At 44.4% G+C, this 15020-nt stretch overlaps 1 protein-coding gene across 3 annotated transcripts in view; it reads left to right on the top strand.

The window, feature by feature from the left end:
• Positions 1 to 15020, top strand: part of LOC122555061 (superoxide dismutase [Cu-Zn]-like) — a 58695-nt gene that overhangs the window by 5789 nt on the left and 37886 nt on the right. For all 3 annotated transcript variants that reach the window (XM_043700713.1, XM_043700715.1, XM_043700714.1), the window contains exon 2: positions 227 to 323. In XM_043700713.1, the coding sequence (XP_043556648.1) occupies positions 227 to 323 (97 nt within the window). The remainder of the gene's footprint in view (positions 1 to 226; positions 324 to 15020) is intronic.

The following is a 15020-nucleotide window of genomic DNA, read 5'->3' on the forward strand; positions in this document are numbered from 1 at the left end:
TAAAGAGGAAAAGAAAAGTATTCAATTTACAGTTCTTTTGCCCCTGTCTGTGCCAGCAGCTAGCGTCCAGACTGCTCCAGGCCAAGTCTCCAGATTATGCTGGGCTTCAAAACTCATGGCTTCACCTCCCACTGCAGCCTCCAATCTGGTACTCGCCTCTCCATGACTGCCTTCAGTCTGAGACTGTCCTCCAGGCTCATGCCTTACATATATACTTATCTTGTAGGAAGGTGGACACTCGACTTGCATAAATGGAGAAATTACTGGATTGACTCCTGGAAAACATGGATTTCATGTGCACACGTTTGGAGACATATCGAAAGGTATGGATGTTATTTGTCATTGATATTCAAAGGAACATGGGAAAAACTATTAGAACAGAAATCACTCAAATAATTTGTAAAGTGTATAACTTGGAAGAGAAGACAATATCATAAATTGTAATCCTCTACAGATTTTGGCTGAATTGGGCAATTCCTCATTGCTTCACCACAGTCATTAAAGTCATTGGTTCACCACAATTAGGCATCTCACTGAACTTAATGGCAATCCATGAAATTCCTAAATTTTCCTGTAGCAGTTATTTAATATTGATAAGTAATCATTGTCCTGCCATGAATTTGAAACTTTGGAGGCCAGGGATGGGATGGATGAAGCTTTGTAATTTCTAGAGTATTCAATTTAACTTTAAATGTAATTGACTTAGGTCTCTCAATTGTAGACTAGGTTGGGAAAATTGCGGGACAGATCAGGTATCAGTATGTCTTCAAAAATATCTTTGATTTTAATTTTATTACGATAAGTACAGAACAGTGATGTTGACTACAGGCAGTGGTATCAATTGATCCATTTTGAAACATTGGCTCATGATTTCTGGTTAATTGGGCACTTGTCTTTTTGCTGTGTTATATTGAAGTCTATTTTCTTTGTTCTTGTGTGTTTGGTTGCTAAAAGTTACTATGTATTCACCCTTGTTAGACAATAAATCTGTCCAAGGTCAGTGGATTCCCTGAGCTCTGACTTGTTAGCGCACAAACAGTATATGATCAGTCTTAAATTGCCAAGGTGGTGTGTGGTCAATTTGATTTTTGTTTTAAAGATCATTGTCATCTTATTGATACTCCTTCTTACTATCTCCTGATTGGTTCCTGGGATGTCAGTCATTTTGAAAGGCCAATCCTGTCTTTCACAGGGGCTTTCTTTAACCTCCACAGAGATTGGAGTCATGTGCTTGACAAGAATTATCATTAGACAATATCATATGATTACCAGAAATCAACCCATTATCAACTAGTGAAGGTGTTTGGAATGTTTTTTATTGGTCAGAGTATTGAATACAGGAGTTGGGAGGTCGTGTTGTGGCTATACAGGACGTTGGTTAGGCCACTGTTGGAATATCGCGTGCAATTCTGGTCTCCTTCTTATCTGAAAGGTATTGTGAAACTTGAAATGGTTCAGAAAAGATTTACAAGGATTTTGCCAGGGTTGGAGGATTTGAGTTATAGGGAGAGGCTGAATAGGCTGGGGCTGCTTTCCGTGGAGTATCGGAGGCTAAGGAGTGACCTTATAGAGGTTTTATAAAATCATGAGGGACATGGTAGGATAAATAGACAAAGTCTTTTCCCTGGGGTAAGGGAGTCCAGAACTAGAGGGCATAGGTTTAGAGTGAGAGGAGAAAGATATAAAAGAGACCTAAGGGGCAACTTTTTCACGCAGAGGGTTGTACGTGTATGGAATGAGCTGTCCGAGGAAGTGGTGGAGGCTGGTACAATTGCAGCATTTAAAAGGCATCTGGATGGGTATATGAATAGGAAGAGTTTGGAAGGATATGGGCGAGGTGCTGGCAGGTGGGACTTGATTGGGCTGGGATATCTGGTCGGTATAGACAAGTTGGACCGATGGGTCTGTTTCCGTGCTGTACATCTCTATGACTCTAATTGCGCTGAAGAGGCCAAGCACAACTTAGTGAACTGTTTGCCAACTTTAATCCAAGGTAATGAATAGGCATTTAATATGCTTTAAAAAGAGACAGTGACTTTATTTTAACACAGTTTAAGTTAAAAGTCTTAGCCAATTTAGGATATAAAATTGTGGCTTAGAATGAAAGTTTATCTGAATCTATATGAAAAGTCATTCCTATTATGAGTTTTTAAAATTCTTTCTCGGCTTATGGGAATTGCTGGTCAGGCCCGCGTTTACTGCCCATTCCTAATTGCCCTGGAGAAGATACTGTTGAGGTGCCTCCTTAAACTTTGCGCTGTAGAGACATCCACAGTGACGTTAGGGAGATCAAGGTTTTTGACCCAGAAATAAGTAAGGAATGTTGATACAATTCCAAGTCAGTGTGTTTTGGAGGGGAACTTGGATGTGATGGTGTTTCGATCTATGTGCTGCCCTTGTCCTTCTAGGTGGTAGAGTTCAAGACTGGAATTTTATACTGAAGGAGTCTTCATAAGTTTTTGCAGTACAGTAAATCTTGTAAATGGTACACACTGCTGCCACTGTGAATTAGTGGTAAAAGGCGTGATTGTTGATGGATGAGATTCCAGTCAATTTGATGATCAAGAATACAGAAGTAGGATGGAAATCAGCCAGGTTAGATTTGTCCTGCCTTTTGTTGACTGGCCATTTCTATATAAGTTTTCACATTGCTGAATAGATATCAGTGTTGCATCTACACTAGAAAAGCTTGACTAGGGCATGGCTAGTTCTGGGGCACAAGTCCTCAGTCCTGTTGCTGGAATGTTTTCTTGGCTGGTGGCTATTTCTTGTCACATGGAGTGAATCAAATTGGATGAAAACTGCTGGGGACTTGAGGAGAAAAAGTTGGAATATCCAGTTTTATAGTTGAAGATGGATGTAAATACTTCTGCCTGGTGATGGGTTTACACATCATTTGAAGATGGAGATTTTTGTGGAGCTCTTCATTATGTTAGTTGTCAGCTGTCATTCACGACTAACTGTGGCAGGACTACAAGGTTTATAGTCGAAAAATGTGGAGGTTGGGACTGAGATAAGGTGGAGGGGAGGGGAAATGAGGAAGCTGGAGAAATCTACATTCATCCCGTGTGGTTGGAGGGTTCCTAGGCGGAAGATGAGGCGCTGTTCCTCCAGGCGTCGTGTGGCCAGGGTCTGGCGATGGAGGAGGTCAAGGACCTGCATGTCATTGGTGGAGTGGGAGGGGGAGTTAGTGTTCAGCCACAGGGCGGTTGGGTTGGTTGGTGCGCGTGTCCCAGAGGTGTTCCCTGAAACATTCCACAAGTAGGCAGCTGGTCTCCCCAATGTACAGGAGACCACATCGCGTGCAGCAGATACAGTAAATGATGTGTGTGGAGGTGCAGGTGAATTTGCGATGGATATAGAAGGATCCATTGGGGCCTTGGAGGGAGGTGTGGGCGCAAGTTTTGCACTTCTTACGATTGCAGGGGAAGGTGCCGGGAGTGGAGGTTGGGTTGGTGGGGGGTGTGGACTTTACGAGGGAGTCGCTAAGGGAGTGGTCTCTCCTGAATGCTGATAGGGGTGGAGAGGGAAATATATCCCTGGTGGTGGGGTCTGTCTGGAGGTGGCGGAAATGACGGAGGATGATACGATGTATCCGGAGATTGGTGGGGTGGAAGGTGAGGACCAGTGGGGTTCTGTCCTGGTGGCGATTGGAGGTACAGGAAGTGGAGGAGATGCGGTGGAGAGCATTGTTGACCACGTCGGAGGGGAAATTGCGGTCTTTGAAGATGGAGGCCATTTGAGTTGTTTGGTAGTGGAATTGGTCCTCCTGGGAGCAGATGCGGCAGAGGGGGAGGAATTGGGAATATGGGATGGCGTTTTTACAGGGGGCAGAGTGGGAGTCGGTCGGTTTGTAGTAAATGTCTGTGTTGAGTCGGTCCCCCGAGATATAAATGGAAAGGTCTAGGAAGAGGAGGGAGGAGTCCGAGACAGTCCAGGTAAATTTGAGGTCGGGGTGGAAGGTGTTAGTAAAGTGGATGAACTGTTCAACCTTCTTGTGGGAGCACGAGGTAGTGCCAATACAATCATCGATGTAGCAGAGGAAAAGGTGGGGGGTGATGCCAGTGTAGATGTGGAAGATGGACTGTTCCACATATCCGACGAAGAGGTAAGCATAGCTGGGGCCCATGCGGGTGCCCATGGCTTCTCCTTTGGTTTGGAGGAAGTGGTAGGATTTTTTCCTAGCCATATCGAACATCAAAGAAAGTAAATACAAAAAACTTTCATGTACTCACCCCCACACTCCGAATTCCTTGACCGTTCCAGATCCTTCTTGTGACCTTCAGAACCGCGCGGGTGCCATTGCCCACGTGGCCACTGCAGCCACCACCGCTGCGGCGAATGGTGATGTCACCTCCTGCCCCACCGCTGCTCGGACAACAGCCACCACTGGCCATATATCCTCCGCAATCGCCGCCCAGACAACGCCTCCATGATAGCCAGGAAGACCATCGCCGACAGATGTGCGGCTGCTGCGGTAACCAAGGCCACCGGGACCAGCGCTATTTCTGCTTGGTGCGCCACTTCTGCCCCTGGAGTGGCCGTCGCCACAGCCACTTCCACCCCCAGTGACGTCACTCACCTGATCAAGGACCACTCCGCCCCCGCGACTAATTCTGCCCACACCAGGTCCTAGCTCCCAGCCCTGCCGTATTTTCACTATCCCTCCAGACCTCCCCCTCTCTGAGGATGAACGATCAGTCCTCAGCAGAGGCCTCACCTTCATCCCCCTACGCTCCCGGATCAATGAGTTTGACACATGGCTAGATATCGAGCATTTTTTCCGTCGCCTTCGCCTCCGCGCCTACTTCTTCAACAAGGACTCTCGCCCACCCTCTGACGACCCCTTCTCCCACCTCCAACACACCCCATCCACCTGGACACCCCGTGCTGGCCTCTTACCCGCCCTTGATCTCTTCATATCCAACTGCCACCGCGACATCGACCGCCTCAACCTGTCCACCCCCTCACCCACTCCAACCTCTTACCCTCACAACACGCAGCCCTCCACTCCCTCTGCTCCAACCCCAACCTCACCATCAAACAGGCAGACAAGGGAGGCGCAGTGGTAGTTTGGCGCACCGATCTTTACACCGCTGAAGCTAGATGCCAACTCGCAGACACCTTCTCCTACTGCCCACTTGACCATGACCCCACCTCCCACCATCAAACCATCATCTCCCAGACCATCCATAACCTCATCACCTCAGGAGATCTCCCATCCACTGCCTCCAACCTCCTAGTCCCACAACGCCGCACTGCCCGTTTCTACCTCCTACCCAAAATCCACAAACCCGGTTGCCCCAGCCGACCCATTGTCTCAGCCTTCTCCTGCCCCACCGAACTCATCTCTGCATACCTCGACACTGTCCTATCCCCCTTAGTCCAAGAACTCCCCACCTATGTTCGGGACTCCACCCACGCCCTCCACCTCCTCCATGACTTTCGCTTCCCTGGCCCCCAACACCTTATCTTCATGGTGGACATCCAGTCCCCATACACTTCCATCCCCCATCACAAAGGCCTCCAAGTCCTCTGCTTCTTCCTCTCCTGCCGAACCAACCAGTACCCTTCCACTGACACCCTCCTTCGACTGACTGAACTGGTCCTCACTCTTAACAACTTCTCCTTCCAATCCTCCCACCTCCTCGAAACCAAAGGAGTAGCCATGGGCACCCACATGGGCCCCCAGCTATGCCTGCCTCTTCATCAGATATGTGGAACAGTCCATCTTCCGCAGCTACACTGGCACCACCCCCCACCTTTTCCTCCGCAACATCGATGATTGTATTGGCTCTACCTCGTGCTCCCATGAGGAGATTGAACAGTTCATCCACTTTACTAACACCTTTAACCCCGACCTCAAAGTTACCTGGACCATCTCAGACTCCTCCTTCCCCTTCCTAGACCTCTCCATTTCTATCTCGGGTGACCGATTCAACACCGACATTTACTACAAACCAACTGACTTCCACAGCTACCTAGTTTACCCCTCCTCCCACCCTGCGCCCTGTAAAAACGCCATCCCATGTTCCCAGTTCCTCCGCCACATCGGCTCCCAGGAGGACCAGTCCCACTACCGAACAACTTAAATGGCCTCCTTCTTCAAAGACCACAATTTCCCCTCCGATGTGGTCGACAACGCTCTCCTCCACCTCCTGCACCTCCGCCCTTGAACCCCGCCCCTCCAATCGCCACCAGGACAGAACCTCACGGTCCTCGCCTTCCACCCCACCAACCTCCGGATACATCGTATCATCCTCCATCATTTCCGCCACCTCCAGACAGACCCCACCACCAAGGATATAGTTCCCTCTCCACCCCTATCAGCATTCAGGAGAGACCACTCCCTCCGTGACTCCCTCGTCAAGTCCACACCCCCCACCAACCCAACCTCCACTCCCGGCACCTTCCCCTGCAACAGCGAGAAGTACAAAACTTGCGCTCACACCTCCCCCCTCACCTCCCTCCAAGGCCCCAATGGATCTTTCCATATCTGTCGCAAATTCACCTGCACCTCCACACACATCATTTATTCTATCCACTGCACCCGATGTGGTCTCCTGTACATTGGGGAGACCAGCTGCCTACTTGTGGAACGTTTCAGGGAACACGTCTGGGACACGCACACCAACCAACCCAACCGCCCCGTGGCTGAACGGTTTAACTCCATCTCCCACTCCGCCAATGACATGCAGGTCCTTGGCCTCCTCCATCGCCTGACCCTGGCCACACGATGCCTGGAGGAAGAGCGCCTCAGAAGAAGGGCTTATGCCCGAAACGTCGATTCTCCTGCTCCTCGGATGCTGCCTGGCCTGCTGTGTTTTTCCAGCACCACATTTTTCAACTCTGGTACTCCAGCATCTGCAGTCCTCACTTTCTCCTACAAAGCTTATAACCGATTCATTGATTGTGGATAGCCTCACCTGTTTCTTGCATGCTGCCTCTTTCTTTGGCATGCACATAGTTTTATGTTGTAGCTTCACCAGGTTAACATCTCATTTTTAGGTATTTCTGATGCTCCACCTGGCATGCCTTTCTGTTGAAATTTACACCTTTCGGCCTCCACAAACCTGAACTCGAGCATTAGTACTACTCATGTCTTAACATGAGCTACATCTATTTCGACCATCATCTCTGTTTCCGCCTACCTACATTTTTTTAATCCGTTCATGGGTTTTGGGCATTTATTGCACATCCTGAAATGTCTGAATAGGTGTCAGTAAACTGGCATCTTGAACAACTACGATCCATGTGGTGTGTGTACATCCAGAATCCTGTTGGGAAGGGAATTCCAGGATTTTAACCCAAACCATTGAGGGAACAGTGACATAGTTCCAAGTCAGAATGATGTGTGGCTTGGAATGAAACTTGAGGTGTTGCCATGCATCTACTGCCCTTGTTCTTCTACCTGATAGGGGTTGTAGATTTGAAAGATGGAATTGGAGGATACTTGGTGCATTGTTGCAGTTTATTTTATCTGTGGTATACTCTGCTGCCACCGTGAGTTGTCTAGTGGAAGGAGTAAAAGTTTAATATGTTGGATGGAATGACAGTTAAGTGGGCTATTTGGTCTTGGATGATGTTGGGTTTCTTGCAGTGTTTGGAACTGAATGCATCTAGGTAGGAAAGGAATATTCCATGATGTTCCTGAATAGTCCTTTGTGGATGATGGTCACTCTTTAAGAACTAAAGAAACAAGTTATTTCCTGTAGAATCCCCAGCTTCTGACCTGCTGTTGTGGCCATAATGCCATAAGGTGCATGTGTATATTATGCTGCAATTAAATTTCTAGTCACTAGTGATCACTTTGTTTATAGTGGTGAAGTTAGCCACGGCAATGTTGTTGAACGTTAAGTGAGAGTTTGTAGATAACCATTTCTTTAAGTGGTTTGAACGTTAATTCCTAGTTTTGAATCCAAGTCTGAACAAAAAACAGTTTTGCAGAAATGCAGCAGATCTGGCAGCATCTGCACAGAGAAAAGAGTTAATGTTTTAAGTGATCCTTTATCAGAAACTTGAATTTTGTCCAGGGTTTGCTGCATCTTGGCATAGATATCTTCAGCATCTGAAATTGTGAATGGTACTCAATGAACAGTGTTGAATCTTCAGCAAACATCTCCACATCCGATTTATGTCAGAGTGAATGTCCTGAATAAAGCCGTTCTACACTCCCGGATCTAGGGCACTAAACTGAGAAATTCCTTCAAATGACTTCGGGATTAGATGATTGATCTCCAACTCAGCTATCATCATTTGATCTAGGTATAACTCCAATCACTGAATAACTGTAACCCCAATTCCCATTGACTTCAATTTTGCGAAGTTTTATTTGTGCTACACTCAGATGCTGCCTTGATGTCAAAGACTGTCCCATTTAACGTTTTGAGTTCATCTCTTAGAACAGTTTGTGCCTAACTCTCGTGCCCTTGAACGGAATAGCTTACTGAGGGTCTGGAATCACACACAGGCCAGAAATTTCCAATGTGTGATTTCCAGTAAGAGATTTCATTCCTTAAAAGACATTGAACCAGATGGTGAGCAGTTTATTGCTGAGTAACTGTTGGTAGATGTGGTTGTTCATGACATCTTCCATCCCTTTACTGATGTTTACTGATGGGCAGTAGTTGACTGGATTGAATTTATCCTGACTTTAGTGAGCAGAATATATCTGTTCGAATTTCCCGATTGCCATTGCTGTAATTGTTCTGCAACTGTCTGCCAAAGCATGGAATGGTTAAGTCTGAAGCCAAAAGTCTCCATCAGTATAATAAGAGTTTTATTGGGGCCAATAACCTTTGCTGTGTACGTTTCCTTCAACTGCTTGTTCATATCAAATTATGTGAATCCAGTAGGCTAAAGACTAAGATTTGTGATTCTGGGACCTTAGGAGGCTAAACTGGGGTGATCAGGTATCTAGGATTTGTTGTCTTTGTACTGGTTTGACTTCTACCAGGATACGGTTTGTCTGATAATTTTGTTTCTTGCAATTCATAATGTTTCCACTTACATGCACTCTTCCCAACCGCCCTCTGGAACTTCTCCATCAAGCCAGTTCATCACCCTGAGGCCTAGTTTGATCATCCACACAACACTTCTGTCTAAAAATGGCTGCAAATGCTTCCACCTTTACTTTTACAGTCTTAAGTAAAAATTTTAAACAAACCTAACATCATTCTCCCCTCATACCTATCTAAAGTTAATCAAATATATTAAAAAGTGGGGTAATAAATAACAGGAAATATTTGAAGAAACAGTTTTAAAATGTTCAACAAAGATGTGTTCTATTAAAAATAACAAAACTTGGGAAGAAAGGCCTATCCCTGCCTTATTTGAAAAGTTAAGGGTAGAATTATTACAGTTGGGTCCTCTACTTTTTTTCACTTACATAAATGATTTGGGTGCGAACATAAGAGGTACAGTTAGTAAGTTTGCAGATGACACCAAAATTGGAGATGTAGTGGACAGCAAAGAGGGTTACCTCGGATTACAACAGGATCTGGACCAGATGGGCCAATGGCCTGAGAAGTGGCAGATGGAGTTTAATTCCGATAAATACGAGGTGCTGCATTTTGGGAAAGCAAATCTTAGCAGGACTTATACACTTAATGGTAAGGTCCGAGGGTGTATTGCTGAACAAAGAGACCTTGGAGTGCAGGTTCATAGCTCCTTGAAAGTGGAGTCACAGGTAGATAGGATAGTGAAGAAGGTGTTTGGTATGCTTTCCTTTATTGGTCAGAGTATTGAGTACAGGAGTTGGAAGGTCATGTTGCGGCTGTACAGGACATTGGTTAGGCCACTGTTGGAATATTGCGTGCAATTCTGGTCTCCTTCTTATCAGAAAGATGTTGTGAAACTTGAAAGGGTTCAGAAAAGATTTACAAGGATGTTGCCAGGGTTGGAGGATTTGAGCTGTAGGGAGAGACTGAATAGGCTGGGGCTGTTTTCCCTGCAGCATCGGAGGCTGAGGGGTGACCTTATAGAGGTTTACAAAAGTGAGGGGCATGGATAGGATAAATAGGCAAAGTCTTTTCCCTGGGGTTGTGGAGTCCAAAACTAGAGGGCATATGTTTGGAGTGAGAGGGGAAAGATATAGAAGAGACCTAAGAGGCAACTTTTTCATGCAGAGGGTGTTACGTGTATGGAATGAGCTGCCAGAGGATGTGGTGGAGGCTGGTACAATTGCAACATTTAAAAGGCATTTGGATGGGTATATGAATAGGAAGAGCTTGGAAGGATATGGGTCGGCTGCTGGCAGGTGGGACTAGATTGGGTTGGGATATCTGGTCGGCATGGACAGGTTGGACCGAAGGGTCTGTTTCCATGCCGTACATTACTATGACTCTATCTATGACTAAGCGATTGTTATGTTACAAATAAAAGTAATATGCCAGAGGATCTTGGGTGTTTTGAAATCAACAAACAGTCAGCAAAAACTCAACTGAAACATTTCAGAAATAGCATGAGAGTAAAACAGAGGAGGAGAGTAAAGTAGAGGTTTCTTTCTTAGAGTCAGAGATGTTGACAAAGGAACGAAGAAATGGCAAAGACATCAAACACAGCGTTTGTCTGTTTTAACAGTAGAAAAGACATATTTCCAAGTCAGGATGATGTGTGACTTGGAATGAAACTTGAGGTGTCGCCATGTTTCTACTGTGCAGAAGTGAGTACTACAGATGCTGGAAATCAGAGTCTAGATTAGAGTGGTGTTGGAAAAGCACAGCAGGTCAAGCAGCATCCGAGGAACGGAAAATCGATGTTTCAGTCTACTACTGTCCTTGATCTTCTACTTGGTAGGGGTTAGAAACAGAACATAATCAAGCGGGTGATAAGATTAAGGAAATTAATATCAGAAAAAAAGGAAAGCCTAAGGGACTAAAATCTGATAAGTATTGGACCTAATGGCCTTCTAAAATAAGGTTCTGCAGAGGTGTTTGATTTTGAAAAATTCTCTAGATTCTAGCTGACTGCAAGTCATGTAACACCATGCCTGAAGAAAAAAGCGACGAAGAAAACTTGAAAGTACGAGCCAGTAAACCTAGCATCAGTTTTTGGAATAGTTAGAAAATGGTAGGAATAAATGGGTAATTTTCATGCTACAGAATATGACTAATGGGCTACGACAAGCATCAGTGCTTAAGACAGTAAGATGTAGGAGCAGTAAAAGTCCATTCAGTCCATTGAGTCTGTTCTGCCATTCAGATCATTGCTGATCTGATAATCCTCAACAGAACCTTCCTGCCTTTTTCCCATAACGCTTGATTCTATTGCTGATTAAAAATCTGTCTATTTCAAACTTGAATAAGCTAGACGACCCAGCCTCTGTGGTAAACGATTCCACAAATTAACTGCCCCCTATAGAAGAACTTCTTCCTCATTCCTGTTTTAAAAGAATGACCCCCTTGTTACCCCAGAACTGATCCCTGTGGCACTCTGCTAGTTACAAGCTGCCATCCTCAAAATGTTCCCCGTAATCCCAACTTTCTTTCTTTGGTGAGTTAGCCAATCTTTTAACTATACTAATAAACTAACATCAACATTCTGGGCTCTTAAGTGGACTAATATGCAGTACCCTATCAAATGCCTTCTAAAAATCAAAACATGACAGCTTCCCCTTTATCTGTCCTGCTTGTTCTTTCTCAAGGAATTCTGGTAAATTTGTCGTGTCTGATTTCCCCTTAGTGAAACTATGCTGACTCTGTTTGATCATATTCTGTATTTTTAAATGATCTGCTATAACATTCTTCATAATAGACTCTAAATTGTTTCCAATAACGGGTTAAGATAATTGGCCAATAGTTGTCTGTTTCTGTCTCGCCTCTTTTAAATATTTTAAATTGGCAGTTTTACAATCCTCTGAGACTTTCCCAGAATCTAACAATTCTTGGAAGATTACTACCAGTGCATTGGCTGTAATATCTTATGGTGCATCCCGTCAGATCCAAGGGACTTAACAGTATTCAGCCCCTTGGGTCCAACTGTTCACAGCAGATGTGGGGGCTGGAGGGGTGTGTTCTATGTGGCAAATTTAATATTTTCATTGTCTTTTATAATATAACGCTAAACAGTTTTGTGTTGTAAGGAAGAATGTAAAATTATTTCACTTAAGATTTGGACAGGCTTAGTAATTGGGCAAGAAGATGCAGATGGAATAAAATGTGGAAAAATGTGAAGTTATCCACTTTGGTAGGAAGAAAAGGTGTGCAGAGTATCTCTTAAATGGTAAGAGGTTGGAAAGTGTAGATTTGCATAGGGACTTGGATGTCACTATCAATAAGTCACTGAAGAATATCTTACAAGTGCAGCAAGCTATGAGAAAAGCTAATGACTGATGGCCTTGGTTGTAAGAGGATTTGAGGAAAGTAGTCGTGAAGTCTTGTTTCAAACTCATTGTAGCTTGGTTAGATAGCACCTGGAGCAGTCTGTGCAAGTTTAGTCTCATTATGTCAGGAGATGTATCGTTGCTAAAGAGGAAGTGCAATAAAGGTTGACCAGACTTTTTCCGTGTTGGAAGGACTATCCAGTGAAGAGAAGTTGGGCAAATTGGGCCTGTATTCTCTCGAGTTTCTGAGAATGAGAAGTGAACTCATTATAATTTACAGAATATTTGGGAAGGTAAGTAGTGTAGATATAAGGTAAGATGTTTCCTGGTTGGGGAGTCTAGAACCAGGAATACAATTTAAGAATAAGGGGGATTCTAGTTAGTACTGAGATGAGAATTTTGTTTATTAGAAGGTTGTCTTTAGAATTTAGTATTGCAGAACACAAAGAACAAAGAAAATTTACAGCCCAGGAATGGGCCCTTCGGCCCTCCAAGCCTGAGCCAATCCAAATGTACAGTCTAAACCTGTCGGTCAATTCCTGAGCATCTGTATCCCACTACTCCCCACCTACTCATGCATTTATCCAGATGCATCTTAAATGAATCTACCGTGCCTGCCTCTACCACCTATGCTGGCAACGTGTTCCAAACACCCATCACCCTCTGTGTGAAGTACTTGCCGCGTGTATCCCCCTTAAACTTTCTACCTCTCACCTTGAAAGCGTGACCTCTATGGAAGACTGTGGAAGTGTTTCGATATATTTACTGTCGACGTTGATACAATGACATAATAATTATGGGGATAGTGTGAGTAAAATGCATTGAAGTCTTCAATCAGCCAGGATTATATTAAATGACGGTGTAAGCTCACTCGGATGCATGATGTACTCCTGTTCCTATTTGCCATGGTTCTGTTCTAAAAATGTTCCAACATCCTAAGCTGTTACTCTTTTCTCAATTCCTTTTCTTTCTACTGAATCTCTAGTTATGGAGTCATAGAGTCCGGCAACATGGAGACAGGCCCTTTAGCCTAAACTGGTCCATGCCATCCATAATGTCCATCCTTGCTAACCCCATTTCCCTGCACTTGGCCCATATCCTTCTAAACCTTTCCTATCCATGTATTTGTCCAAATGCCTTTAAAATGTTGTTAATGTACCTGCTTCAACCACTTCTGCTGACAGCTCATTCCATATGCATACCACCCCTGTGTAAAAAGAAAAGTTGCTCCTCAGGTTCTCTTTTATTCTTACCCCTCTATCCTTAAACTGATGTCCTCTAGTCCTCAAATTCCCCAACCCTAGGAAACAGACTGAGTGCATTCACTCTATTCATGCTTCTCATGATCTTATACACTTCTATAAGATCCCCCCTCAGCCTTCTATACTCTAAAGAAAAAAGTCCTGGCTTGTCCAACCTCCTTTTAATTCAGATTGTTGAGTTTTGGCAATATCCTTGTAAATTTGTTCTGCACTCTTTCCAGTTTAATTACATCCTTACTATAGCAAGGTAACCAAACCTGAATACACTACTCCAAGTGCGGCCTCGCCGATGTCTCGTATACAACTGCAAGATAACTTCCCAACTTCTATAGTTATTGTCCTAACCGATGAAGGCTGGTGTGCCAAAAGCCTTCATCACTGCTCTGTCTATCTGTGACCCCACTTGCATAGAACCATGCACGTGAACTCCATGGTCCCTCTGTTCCTTAAGGCCCTACCATTCACCATGAAACTCCTGCCTTGATTTGACTTTCCAAAATGCAAGATCTCTCACTTATCTATATTAAACTCTATTTGCCATTTCTCAGTGCACTTCCCTAGCTGCTCAAGGTCTTGCTGCAATTTCTGATAAACTTCCTCACTGTCCATGATACTGCCTACTTTCATGACATTTGCAAATATATTAATCATGCCTTATACATTCTCATCCAAGTTAAAATCACACAACACCAGGTTATAGTCCAACAGGTTTATTTGGAAGTATTAGCTTTCAGAGCGCTGCTCCTTCATCAGATGGTTGTGGAGCTGAATGAGCAGTGCTCTGAAAGCTAGTACTTCTAAATAAACCTGTTGGGTTATAACTTGGCATTGTATGATTTTTAACTTTGTCCACCCCAGTCAAACACTGGCTCCTCCACTTCATTCTCATCCAACTCATTGATATAGGTAACAAACAGTAGTGGATCCAGTAGCAACCCCGAGGCATTCTGTTAGTCACAGACTTCCAGTCTGACAAGCATCCTTCCACTATAATCCTTTGTTTCCTACCATCAAGCCAATTGGGTATCCAATTTGCCAGCTCCCCCTTGATTCCCTGCAATCTAACCTTCCAGAGAAGCCTGACATATTGAACCTTAACAAAGGCCTTACTAAAATCCATATAGACTACATCTACCACCCTGCCCTTGTCAACCTTCCCAGTCACTTCATGAAAGAACTCTAACAAGTCTATAAGACATGATCTCCCATACACAAAGCCATGCTGACTGTTCCTAATCAAACCTTGTCTTTCCAAATCAAACCTTGTCTTTCCAAATGCATGTATATCTCATCTTTCATAATCTTCTGAAATAACTTACCTACCACAGATGTTAGGCTTCCTGGTCTATAGTTCCTAGGATTTTCTTTGCAGCATTTCTTTGAACAAAGGCACAGTATTTGCTACCTTCCAGTCTTCTGGGATCTCACCCATGGCT

Source organism: Chiloscyllium plagiosum, chromosome 12, assembly GCF_004010195.1.
Source record: "Chiloscyllium plagiosum isolate BGI_BamShark_2017 chromosome 12, ASM401019v2, whole genome shotgun sequence".
Lineage (NCBI taxonomy): Eukaryota > Metazoa > Chordata > Chondrichthyes > Orectolobiformes > Hemiscylliidae > Chiloscyllium > Chiloscyllium plagiosum.